This window comes from Galeopterus variegatus, unplaced genomic scaffold (genome assembly GCF_000696425.1).
Source record: "Galeopterus variegatus unplaced genomic scaffold, G_variegatus-3.0.2 Scaffold4179, whole genome shotgun sequence".
Taxonomy (NCBI): domain Eukaryota; kingdom Metazoa; phylum Chordata; class Mammalia; order Dermoptera; family Cynocephalidae; genus Galeopterus; species Galeopterus variegatus.
In genome coordinates, this window is record NW_007730290.1 from 125,220 (window position 1) to 138,581 (window position 13,362).

Genomic DNA, 13,362 nt, shown 5'->3' on the forward strand with positions numbered 1-13,362 from the left:
TTCTACCAAGTTAATGCAGAGATTGTAAATAACTAGAACATATTCATTTATTATGTAAACAATATTCTCCTTCCCTCCACCTCTAGTTGCAACAACTTTTATCCATTTCTGACTCTAGTTCTGCTAGTTAATCCCTCCTAAACTGTAAATAATTTTATAATGCTTTTCTTTCTTGGTTTAACACTTGAAGATATTATCTACCCACTTTTAAAGATGAGAAATTGGTTTGTTTACTTATTATCTTTTCCTCTCATCATAATATTTGTGGTTATTGTTTTTTGACTGGCAATTTTGGTACTTGAAAAACATATGTATACTTAGTGGTTACCAGGGGCTGGGGATAAGGGAGAATGGGAGTTATTGTTCAACAGGTACAGAGTTTCAGTTAGGGAAGACGAAAAGGTCTGGAGATGGATACGTTGTGAATGTACTTAATATCATAGTGAATTGTACACTTCAAAATGATTAAAATGGAAAGTTTTATATTATACATAATCACATTAAAAAAACAATAAAAGTCAAAATTACCACATTAGTAAAAAAAGTATATTTATGAGGTAGGTGTTATAAAGATTCCCATTCTACAGAGGTTAAGTAACTTGCAGAAGGTTACAACAGTAGCAGATTTTAAACCAGGTTTTCTCTGACGCAGCAACTTTACGTGGCCCCATGCTAAGTTCCTGCACATCTCTGTGAAGCAGAGAATGTGCACGTAATCATTTGCTCAGTCTGTCAGTCAGATGTTTTCTTGAGCGCCTACTTTGTTCTGGGCGCTGTCCTGGGTGCTAGGGATCCTGTAGGGAATGGACACAGCTGGTTCTCAGAATTTACCTGCTTCCTCTGAAGCTCACCTTAAACAGTGCGCGAACCTCCTGGTCCTCATTCTCCAGAGCCCAGAGCCGCCTCCGGGCGGCTTCCTGCAAGGGTGCATTTACACACCTCCTGGAGCGGCTCTTCACACAGAAGGAGAGGGTCAGATCTTCAAGAGAACGGAGCGAGATGGATCAGGATGTAAACGCAATAAAAAGGAAGTATTAGGTAAACCCCCAGTGTTTCCCCTGCATGTTTATCTGAACCCTAAATTGGTGTCCTCATTAATTACAGATTAGAATAGTCTTAATGATCCTCTGAGCACCCCTTTAAACTGTCCTCCCNTGTGTGCCCATACACATACATTTTTCTCTAACCTGTTTCTTTCTAATAATGCATTCATTAATGTTTGTCAGCATCATTGGTTATTAAAGTCTATATTTTCTTCAAAATGCATATTCATTTAACAAATACTTATTGAGAGTCTCCTATGAGCCACAAGCTGTTTTAGGTGCTGAGGACAAAGCAGAGAACAAGATAAAGATGGTTCCTGTTCTCATGGAGCTTGTATTCTACCCGGCAAATAAGATTCCATGAACACAATAGTTTCAGATGGAGAAAAGTGGTATGAAAAAAATGTAATAGGGTCAAGAGGGATGAAGGTGGGGTATGCCTTTGAATTGAGTTGTCAGGAAAGGCCACTCTGAGGGGGTCATCTTATAATTCTTTTTGCAATGGGTCTTTTTTAGACAATAAGTAGCAATCTCATTAACCAATCAAATCAANATTAATTACAGATTAGAATAGTCTTAATGATCCTCTGAGCACCCCTTTAAACTGTCCTCCCAGGGGGAAAAATACTGAAGCCCAGGAGGGCTCTGGAATCCCAGAAGTTGAAGCACCCGAGCTGTTTATTTCTGCTTTGTACAGGGCTATTTCGACACTGCCTGGCACCGATGTGATGGTGCTGACACAGAACTAGCTAGAACATATATTTCCTCCTGTGCATGATTTGTAAAAGTTTTGAGTGAATACTACTTTATCTGTGTTTAAGGAAATTTATTTATATGTCATATTTATAATATGCAATAGACATTATATATTTTATGCACTGTGTGCCCATACACATACATTTTTCTCTAACCTGTTTCTTTCTAATAATGCATTCATTAANTCTTTTTGCAATGGGTCTTTTTTAGACAATAAGTAGCAATCTCATTAACCAATCAAATCAAACAAAAAGGCATTGTAATGGGTAATCGCAGAGGTCTCTCTTCCAGTCTTAACTTGCCAGGACCTTTGCAAATCTTGAGGATTTTAGAGACTGCCCCTATCATGACACAAGGCAGCACTCGACTCCTACCTTTGAAAGGCCTGAAGAAGTCCTGAAAAGGCTATGGCTGCAGATCAGCTCCTATATGACATGCCCAAATGGCCTGACTCTGATGTGAAGTTGGGGTAGACGTTTGTTCCACAACACCCCCATCTTCAGCAGCCCCTGTCTAGCCCTGCATCTGGCAGCCTCACTGCACACTGATCTCTAGGAGGGAATGCAGCACAAAGATGAAGCCCAGGGAGGGGTCACACAGACTTGGGCTCAAGGCATGGCATGGCCCCTCAGTAACTGTGGACTCTGAACAATTAATTGTCTCTGTGTGCTTGACTTTTCCCATTAGCAAAATGGCTTTCATAGTACCTCTCCCGCAAAGTATTTAAGAGGCTTTCTAAATGAGATTATGCATATAAGCCTTTTTGCTCAGTGCCTAGTACATAATAAATGTTCAATAAATACATTAAGCATTAGCTTTTGCCTCCCACCCCCACCCCAATACTCCAGCAATTACTGCTTGTGGCTGCCCTCATCTGGTCATGATGATTAACCCTGACAATAACTGATTCTGGAATTCCTTTCCACCAAATCCCATCTCTCAAGTCCTTCCAAAGCCTGATCCAAACCTCCCTCTAGAATGTCTCTTGGAATATCCCCTGCTGACTGATAGCCCCTCCAGTATGAATCTCCTTGCCAAGCGTGTGAATCCATGTGTATGGAATGCAAAAGACCTGGACTTAAATAAACAAACTGCTTTTGAGATCCCAGAAGTGAGTGGCAATACTCAGAACAGAACCTCTGGGCCCATGGTGGGATCCTACAGTGCCCTCTGCATCACCAGAGCAGAGACTAAATCAGGATCACTCTAGTTTTAGTGTGAAGTGTATTGTATCATATTTTAATCCTCTGGAAGCAAGTCCCATAATCATGATAATGTAACTGATTGATTGTGGCTGCAACTGTTCTGCATAAAGGAAAGTCTGTGCAGCTAGAGCCGAGTGTTCCCTTCTCACTCTGAAATCTTCCTAGAAACAGCATCCTGGTGGAAAATGCTGAAAGATGGATGAGTTCAGCCTGTGGTCGATTCTGTTTCACCTACAGATACCCTCCTTTCAGTAGCCTTCAAGCATTGATAAAGCAAAATGCTGACTCCACTGCACTCATGAAACAACAGATGGTAATGCATGCTTGTTCAGGGATGGGCCAAGCTGAGAGACAGATAAACAGGTTGCCACAATAGCAAAAAACAGGGGGCAAGGTTTTTCTCATTGTCAGCCAAGTAGTTTAACAGAATTTAAAATTGAGAAAAGAAAGAACTGGGTATGACATTTATACAATATCTATTTACATGATTTATTCTTAAAAACATTTATAATGTAAATCGTTTTTTCACAAATCTTTATTTTGTATCCCATAGAGAAGTATATTTTTGGAGGCACTATGGAGTATCATGGTTATGAACAAGGACTGGGGTTTGCATCTCCTTCTCAACATGCATCAACTCCATGGTAGTGAAGTCATTTTCTTCACTGAGATTGTTTCCTATCTGCTAAGCAGGGATTTGGTGTCTCCACCTAGAAGCGAGCATGTGAGAATTAGAAGAGTATGTGAGGATCGCCTGGCATATGATTTGCCCTCAAAAATGTTCCCTCCTAACTGTACAACAGAAATCAAGTCTTCTATAAGATTGTCCTCAGAGTTTCTGGTACAGGGTTCAGCCCAGGTATAGCTTTCTCTGATGACAGCTTTCTCCTTCAGGCTTCTTTGAGGTCTTGTAAAGGGGACCTCGTGAGAGACATGTATTGAGAATGAGATTTTTTTTCTCATTAATTTCTAAATCTTTTTCTGCTTCTGAAAGATTCATATAGAAGCCCTTCTGCTCAGCCAATCTCACCCTACAATATTCAACCCTTCATTCTCATATTTATTTATTTATTTAACAAATCTTTATTCAGAACCTACTACATATAAGATACTGTGTTAGGTATTATATAGAATATAAACATGACCTTTACATATCCATTCAATGATTCGTGTATTTATTTATCAAATGTTTTCTGAGCACTAACTATGTACAAACAATTCTTTGAGGTACCACGATGAACACATGATTATTTTTTAAAAATTATCTCTGCTCCCCCCACCAGCACCTTAAAAACTAATCAATGATATACTTTCTTTAACACAGCCAGCAAATATGTATGGAGCTCCTAATATGTGTCAGACTGTGAAGGGCTTTGAGTACCAGCCTGAGAAGTTTTAAATTAACCTTACAGGCAATGGAGAGTAATGGAAGATTTGTGAGCAAGTGAATGCCATAGCCAAAGTCATGCTTACAAAGAGGTATTTAGTGGTGGCACCTGGGAATAGTAAGAGGGAGGAAGTCATCAGATGGGAGAGATAAGGCAAATCGGGCTCGTCTTTGTGATTTAGATACCTGTTATCATGTTCTGTGGAAGAAAACATTTTTCCTTGTATTCAGTTGAGGATAGACACTCACTCAATATGGTTGGATCCTTGGAAGAAGTTCCTTTACCTGGAGAAGATAAAATGAAATTATGATAACTATGTACAAACAATTCTTTGAGGTACCACGATGAACACATGATTATTTTTTAAAAATTATCTCTGCTCCCCCTGCCAGCACCTTAAAAACTAATCAATGATATACTTCCTTTAACACAGCCAGCAAATATGTATGGAGCTCCTAATATGTGTCAGACTGTGAAGGGCTTTGAGTACCAGCCTGAGAAGTTTTAAATTAACCTTACAGGCAATGGAGAGTAATGGAAGATTTGTGAGCAAGTGAATGCCATAGCCAAAGTCATGCTTACAAAGAGGTATTTAGTGGTGGCACCTGGGAATAGTAAGAGGGAGGAAGTCATCAGATGGGAGAGATAAGGCAAATCGGGCTCGTCTTTGTGATTTAGATACCTGTTATCATGTTCTGTGGCAGAAAACATTTTTCCTTGTATTCAGTTGAGGATAGACACTCAGTCAATATGGTTGGATCCTTGGAAGAAGTTCCTTTACCTGGAGAAGATAAAATGAAATTATGAATATGAAAAATGAAATAATGTAATTGCTTATGCTATTTCTGAGAATGTAAGCAAGTTATAGCCAAGGACTGCAATCCTCTGTCAAGTGACAGTTTTTCTCCAGTACTGGTGGCATGGAAGAATTTTAATTGTTATCACTATTGCCTTATAATTATACTATCAAATCAAAGGACTGTCGTATATGCTGTCTCAATCCTGCAGCAGCCTCAGTGTCCCCATTTATTAAAAAGACAGTTCCCTCGCCACAGGTCAGACCAAGTGCCATGGCTTAGTACACTGAAGGAGCTAAATGTACATTGAGTCTGTGCAGATTATTATGGAACTGACTGCTACAACGTTCAAAGTCAGTGAATGGATAACGGGGGGCCAGAGTAGAGTGAGGGAGAGTGGCATGATTAGAGAGATGACTGGGCATAGCAGTAATGGCCTTGAAATGTGTGGTTTTCCCCAGGCTGTCCTATCAGCCCACTAAACAGGGTCCTGTCTGGGACCTCTTTCCTCCCAGCTCTCCAAAAAGTTCCTGTCTTTACAGCTGTAGAAGTGGAGAGAAATGGAGAAGATCAAGACAGGGCTGGGGCGGAGGTTATTTGGATGGCAGAGAGTTGAAAAGAGAGAAGAGAGTGCAGCTATAAAGCATTAAGAACTACATATAAAAGAACAGAGGGGAATCTCACCAGTAATGTTATAGAATGTGTGTTTCCTTCACGGTATTCTCAAAATACAGCAAGGGAACTCAAGTACTTAACACATTAATTTTGATTGCTGGGCTCTATCCTTTTAACTGTGAAACTCAAGGACTATCTCATGGGGTCAGAATATTATAAGCATTATGTGTTTCCTTCACGGTATTCTCAAAATACAGCAAGGGAACTCAAGTACTTAACACATTAATTTTGATTGCTGGACTCTATCCTTTTAACTGTGAAACTCAAGGACTATCTCATGGGGTCAGAATATTATAAGCATTAACCTGGAAAGAAGGGCTGGGAATCTTGGCTTAACCACTGTTTATTTGTGAGTCACTCATTTAATCCTCCCAGTTTCTTGTAAAATTGTGGATCAAGGTCAAGCAGGCCTACCAGGTTTTGCATTCTGGACCTGTGCTCCTAATGACACAGTCCAAGAGTGCACCAGGGATGGAGCAGTCACTCTCATTGTTGGTTAGTGCCGACCCTGAGTTCTCATACTGCTACCAAGGGCCCTTGTCTCCATTCTGTGCCTATGCAGGGAGATTTTGACACCCAAGTGGAGGACCTTCCATTTTTTCATAGCAGGAGCAGTTAGCACTGTTTTGGGTGATATACAGAGAGAAGAAATGGTTTTCAGCTTGAATAGGCAGAAGGAGAGGTCCATCAACTCACAGTTCTTCATCCAGTAAATCTTGTTAGCTGCTCAGTGCTGAAAGCTAAGTAGCTTAGCTGGAAATCTGGCAGTAATGAGCTATCATTGAACAAGATCACTCTGTAGTTCTGTCCCCAGGAACCAAATACTACTGCAGCAAAAAAGCACTGGCTTGGGAATCATGAGATATGAGAATGAGCACAAATCCGATTCTCCCATACACTAGTTAAATGACCGTGGGCAAGACACTTCCCCTGTCCACTTTTTGAGATTTCACTTTCCCCATTTATAAATGAAGGATTGATCTAAATTAGTGGTACTGAACCCAGACTGCCTATTTGAATCACCCAAGTTGTTTTTAACAAATACCAATGCCTAAGCTTCATACCCAGAGATTCTGATTTTTGTGGTCCATAGCGCAGCCATAGATTTTTTGTTTATTTGTTTATTAAAATGATTCTAATTTGAGCCAGTGTTGAGAACCACATGTCTGGATTGGTGCTTCTAAAACTTTAATGTCTGTATGAATCACCTGGGGATACTGATAAAATGCAGTTTCTGCTTCAGTAGTTGAAAGCTGAGGCTTTGCATTTCTAACATGTTGCCAGGTGACGCTTAGACCACTGGTCCCAGGACCACCCTTGGAGTGACAGCCTGCTTCCCCACCCTAAGATAAAGCTTGACCATAGACTATAGCAAACTCACCAACATCGTTTTGTTTTGGGGGTTTTTTTTCACCCACACAATGAGTTTTTAGTTTGAATTGTTTGACATCATTTAGAAATAGGAGTATTTCTAAGGTGCTTCGGTTTGCTTTGAAACTTGGAAGATCTGTAGCCCAAGGCCCTCATTTTCACATGGCAACAATCACCAATGGCTGAGTGGTTGCTGTCCTTCCACGGGACATTTATGTTAAACCATGTCCAGCCACCATGGTCCCCAACCTGCCCACCCACTCATTTATATCTGGCTTTGGCAAGTTTGAGAGTATGTCCCTATCATAGGACTCCATAAGAAGAGACAATGGCCTGAGGATGAGAGCTTGTGAGATGAGCCCACCCTGAAGGAGGGAAGTCCAGAATGGTGACCCTGGCTTCGGGTGGAGGGTGCATAGCTTTTAAAGGACATGTAAGGCTTAGAGCAAAAAATCACAGAGCTTTGCAAAATGTGATCTGTGGACTCCACATCAGAATTACTTAGGTACTTATTTCTTAAAAAGATGTCTGTGCCAAAAAAAAAAAAATCTTGTAGAAAATATGAAAGAATATCTGCATGCTTTGAGGTTGCCAGTGATTTCCTAAACAGGATGGAAAAAGCACTACCCTCAAAAGAAATAATGAATAAATTGTAATACATTAAAATAAGTTCTGTTAATCAAAAGACGCAATTAAGAGAGTGAAAAGCAAGCTACAGAGCAGAAGAAAGTACTGACAATATGTATAGTCATCAAAGAACTCAAACCTAAAATATATAAGGAATGCTAAAAATCTTTAAGAACTAGGTAGGCAGCCCACTAGAAAAATGCACAAAATGCTTCAAAAGGCATTTCACAAAAGACAATACCCAGTCAATAAATACCTGAAAATTCACTCAATCTCATGAAAATGAAATGAAAATTAAAAGCACAATAGAATACCACCACACAGACTGGCTAAAATGAAAAAGAGAGATAAAGCCAAGTGTTTGTAAGGATAGAGGGAAACTGGAACTCCCATATAGCAAGTGTGAGAATAAACTTTGAAAATTTTCTCTTTGGAAAACTGACAGTCTCAATTCAAGCTGAAAATATGCATATAGTAAGACTCAGCAATTCCACTTCTACATATATACCCTAAAGAACTCATACATATGTTCACCAAAAGACATTAACTAAAATATTCAAAGCAGTACTATTCATAACAGCCAAAACCTGGCAACAACTCAAATGTCCATTTACACTAGAATGGATAAGTAAATGAAGGTATGTATAATTAAATCTAAGACAGCATGAGAATAGTGAATTACAACCTCACAAAACAACGTAGATGGGTATGCTCACTTTGTAAAAATTCAGCAAGCTGTACACATGATTTCATGTACAATTCTGTATGAATGGTAAATTTTAATTAAAAGGCTAATTTAAAAATATTCCTGAAGCCGTTCTCTACCTACTATACCTTGGGATGTCCAGGGGTGGAGTCTAGATTAGTATTTGGGGTTTTTTTTATTGATTATATATATGTGTGGGGTACAGAATCAAATATCAATACATGTGTACCGTATGTAATGATCAAATCAGGATAATTAGTATGCTCGTGTTTACAAAACATAATCAAGATTAGTGCATTTTTAATTAGTGCCTTGGATATTTCTAATGTCCTCTAGAGTGTGTGAATCTTCAAGCCAATTTACCTAAGGCTGCAGGACCCATAAGCCAGAAGGGCAGCTCTGTGAGAAACAATAAGGAAGCTAGAAAATTAGAGTAAGTTCTATAATAGGAAGAACAGGTAAGAGTTGCACAGGGATTTAGAGTTTACAGAACTCTTTCACACATGGAGTTGTATTTCAACATGAAAGTACTTGAAGTCTTGAGCTAGGCCTTGAAAAAGACCCAGAGAAAATTCAAGGCAAAAAACAAACAAACAAAAAAAAACCTATCATACAGAATGAAGTGCCTTAGGAAAAATATGTTGTTTTAAATGATTAAATGAAAACAAATCAAAAGGTCCATGGTGATTATTGCTGAGTTATTTTTTTAATCATCTTTTCTATATTTTTCCCTACTTGAGAAATATTCCACTTTCCAAACATTCTGTAAGGACATGAATTTGCTTTCTATAACTGAAGGCAGATGGAGAAGTGGCTAAGAACAAGTAACAATCAGACAGTCCAGGACCCAAACCCTGGCTTCATCATTAGCCATGTGACCCGTGTCACTGCAGTCTATGTAGCTCATGTGGGGCTGATTCCATCCCTAGCTCCAAAAGTAGGCACATAACACAGATACAAGCCAATTAGGTTATGCTGTGCCATGGCCACATGACCAAAGTTAGGTCAATGAGAATTAGCCCTGGGACTCTAATCAACACTCTTAGAGAAGAGAAAACTTCTTTCCACTGCACCTGGAGCTGTGAATATGACAACCTTGAGCTGTGGGGCCCACCACAAGGAGAAAGCCTGCCTGAGGTTGAGGCCAATCCAGTACAAACAGAGCTTAGGAAAAATAGCTTTCTGATAACATCATTTGAATATCTCGATCCAGCCACACCTGAAGCAAAAATCCCTGGACTTCCATTTATGAATCAACAAATTACTTTTGATATAAGCTTCTTTCATTCTTAGTATTGATCAAAAAAACGTTACTAACGCTTAATTCAAAAAAAAAATTGAGATTTATTTTTAAACTGTCAAACTAGTTTCCAAAGTGACTGTACCACTTTTTATTCCCACCAGCAACATATGAGAATTCCAGTTGCTCCACATCCTCATCAACACTTGATATTATCAGTCTTTTTCATTTAAGCCATTCTAGTAGGTATGAAGTTTTATCTTGTTTTTTCAATTTGTGTTTCCCTAATAACTAATGATGTTAATGCATTTTTTCATGTGCTTATTTGCCATTTGTATATTCTCCATATAGAAGTGCCTGTACAAACATTTTGCACAGTTTTTGTTGGGTTATTTATCTTCTTGTTATTGATTTGTAAGAGTTTTTTATGCATTAGGTATAAGTATCAGGCATGTATTTTGCAAATATTGTTCCCCAGTCCATAGCTTCCTTCTTATTTTCTTGGCAGATTTATATGGGTGGGAGGAAAACAGGATTACCAGTAAACAGATCAGTGGGATAGACAAGAATGAGCTTTGTATGCACATGAGATGATAGAAGCCAGCCTGTACATACTGGAGAGGTGGGTGTTGTGGAATTAAGTTGGTAAGTATGGTAGGGTAGGATGGGGGGCACTTTAAGGCAGGCAGAGGTGTTTAGAATAGATACAATAAGCAACAGGGAGCTGTGAAACATTCTTAAGCATGGGAGTGGCATTAGTAAAAGTGAAAATTCTACTTGGAGTGGCATAGGAAGGACAGAGAGAGGGAAGCACGGGAGGCAGAGATACAGCTTAAAACCTGCTTTGGAAATCCAGGGGTGTGAGTGTGAGAATGTGGACACAATCTTGGCAATGAGAAGTTAGGGAAGAGAGTGATTGGCAAAGTAAAAGTAAGAGAATAGAAGGCATCTTGTCATATTGAATATGAGGGATAAAGATGGCGAAGAGGCAATAATTACAGAAAATCAACATTGGAAGGGATTTAAGACGTCGCTTAGTTCCACTCCTAATTTTACTGTTGAGAAACTAAGGCTCAGAGAGCAGTAGTAATTTTACCAAAATCACATAGCAAGTTAGCAACAGAGTCAGAGGTCATCCAAAGCATTGCGTGCAGATGTTGCTTTTTCCACTACAATAAACCTAACCTCAGAAATCCAAAGTCTACGGTCTCGCCTCTGATCAGGGAAACATCTCACACACAGCAACTTACTGGAAATGAGAATTCACTCCCATTTCTCCTCCCTCAGACTCTCTCTGCTCCTGCACACCCACCACCACCCCAAACTTTAAGAAGAAAACTAAAGAGCAAACATTTTCCTGCATGCTTTTTCCCTCCACCCACATACTTGTTTCTTTTTTGACCCAACAAGCAGTTTTTATGATGTAAATCCTCGTTCTTCTTGTTGGGACAAATACCATATCAGAACCACAGCTACATCTATCCACATGAATATATCTCAGATAATAATGTTGAGGGTAAAAAAGCAAATTGCATGCATACTGATAGGATTTTGTTTACGTTTAAAAATCTGCAACACAATTATTTGCAATGATTTGGGGTACATGAATATGTAGTAAAAGCACAAAATCACTGAATTCATGAAAGTGATTAACTTGTGTTTTCTTTTTTGACCCAACAAGCAGTTTTTATGATGTAAATCCTCATTCTTCTTGTTGGGACAAATACCATATCAGAACCACAGCTACATCTATCCACATGAATATATCTCAGATCATAATGTTGAGGGTAAAAAAGCAAATTGCATGCATACTGATAGGATTTTGTTTACATTTAAAAATCTGCAACACAATTATTTGCAATGATTTTGGGTACATGAATATGTAGTAAAAGCACAAAATCACTGAATTCATGAAAGTGATTAACTTGTGGAGAGAGAGAAGAGAATGAGACTGGAAAGAGCTATCCAGGGGACACCAATTTTATCTGTAATGTTTTATTTCTTCAAAAAGTAAGTGAAAGAAATAAAGACATCCTGAAGCTGAGATAGGATAAACTAGAAATTCACTAAAGCTGGATTACTATTCTAATATTCTCTATTATAGATACGTTCAAAATGCTTCACAAGTCCTTTAAAATTCAAAAGTGAAGCATCATTTACTACTGTCAGCACTCATCCCCAATCTATTATTATGCTAATGATTCACATTTACCAAAAGGGTTGAAAGGAAAGTTACAGACACCAGTGATCAATGTAAGCGATGTGTCTCTGCCACATCTCTATTTAAGGGTGTCGGTCTGCCAGATTTCTTCAAAAGATGTCTAAGATGAGGACAAAGTGCTAGACGCTTTAGACCAATGAACTTTGACATGACTTTCATTGTAGTCTAAAGTGAGCAACTGCAGTTTATTAAACAATAAGAAGAAACTCAAAGGTCATGGAAGTCAGAGATGATGGCAATTGACCAAAAATACATCCTCTCACCATGTGCAGTAGGGAGCTTCCTGTGAGCAAATGAGAAGCATTGCAGGAGCAGATTCTGCAGGCAGAGCTGGGAAGGCAGCTTGACTGGGGACGTCAGAGCCAGCATTCATGACTGAATTGCATGCAGCAAGCCAGCCAGCTGCCAAGTTCTCAGTGCTATCAGAGCCTTCCCCTTGCTTGCCTCTCCCACCCCAAGGACACCCTGTTTAGTCCTCACTGTCAACTCCCACTTCAACGGATACAGTGACAGAAACAGTCAAAGAAAAATGAACAATGACTCCTTCTCCAGTGGAGTCAAGAATTAGGAAGAAAGGATATTAGCTAACAATATCCTTAGTGGTCCATATTAGCTAACAATAAGAAAAGCCCATAACTACTGAGGGGTTACCAAAAGCCAGACCCTGTGCTAAGTCCATGAGATGAATAATCCAATTGAACCCTCACGAAAGTTCCATGTGACAGGTGCTACCATTAGATTCACTTTACAGCCAGAAAAACAGAGGGTCAAATATACAAGACTAGCCCAAGGTCATAAAACTATTAAGTTGCTCCAGGAAGCAACTCATACTTTGCTCCATTTCTCTAGGATAAATAGGGGACTATAGAATGGGGATGTTTATATCAGCTGGCCTCATACCTACAACACCCATATCAACCTCCCTAGGGAAAAGCCCTGACAAGTATGGATAAAAATATGGGAAATGGCATGAAAAGCCTCATTATAAATAAACAGCAGGCTGACTCAGTGAAAAAGTGAATCCAGGGTGCCAACTAGTTATCAAGGGCAAAAAATAGGGGAAAGAATAAAATAATTGAATGACAGTGTCATACGAATTTTGAGAATGCCTTCTTCAATATTGGTTTCTTTGTTTTGAGCTGCAGAAATCTATTCTACATGAAATTTTGGCTGAAGGACGGGATGTCAAACAGAGGCAGAGGTGCTCCAGCTGAAACTGGGGGTCAGGGACAGCAGCAGAGCTCCCTGAGACACCTCCACACAGCCGTTTACACCCCCTGAATTTTATAGATGACTAAATGGAGGCCCAGAGAGAACATGATATGCTAGGGTC

General features: G+C 39.3%; 1 protein-coding gene across 1 annotated transcript in view; it reads right to left on the minus strand.

Annotated features, from left to right (window-relative positions):
* SH3TC2 (SH3 domain and tetratricopeptide repeats 2) overlaps positions 1–13,362 on the minus strand; it is a 68,808-nt gene that overhangs the window by 52,703 nt on the left and 2,743 nt on the right. The window contains exons 2-3 of the mRNA XM_008586918.1: positions 5,075–5,173; positions 852–979 (exon numbers count right to left, since the gene is read on the minus strand). Coding sequence (XP_008585140.1) covers positions 852–979; positions 5,075–5,173 — 227 coding nt within the window. The remainder of the gene's footprint in view (positions 1–851; positions 980–5,074; positions 5,174–13,362) is intronic.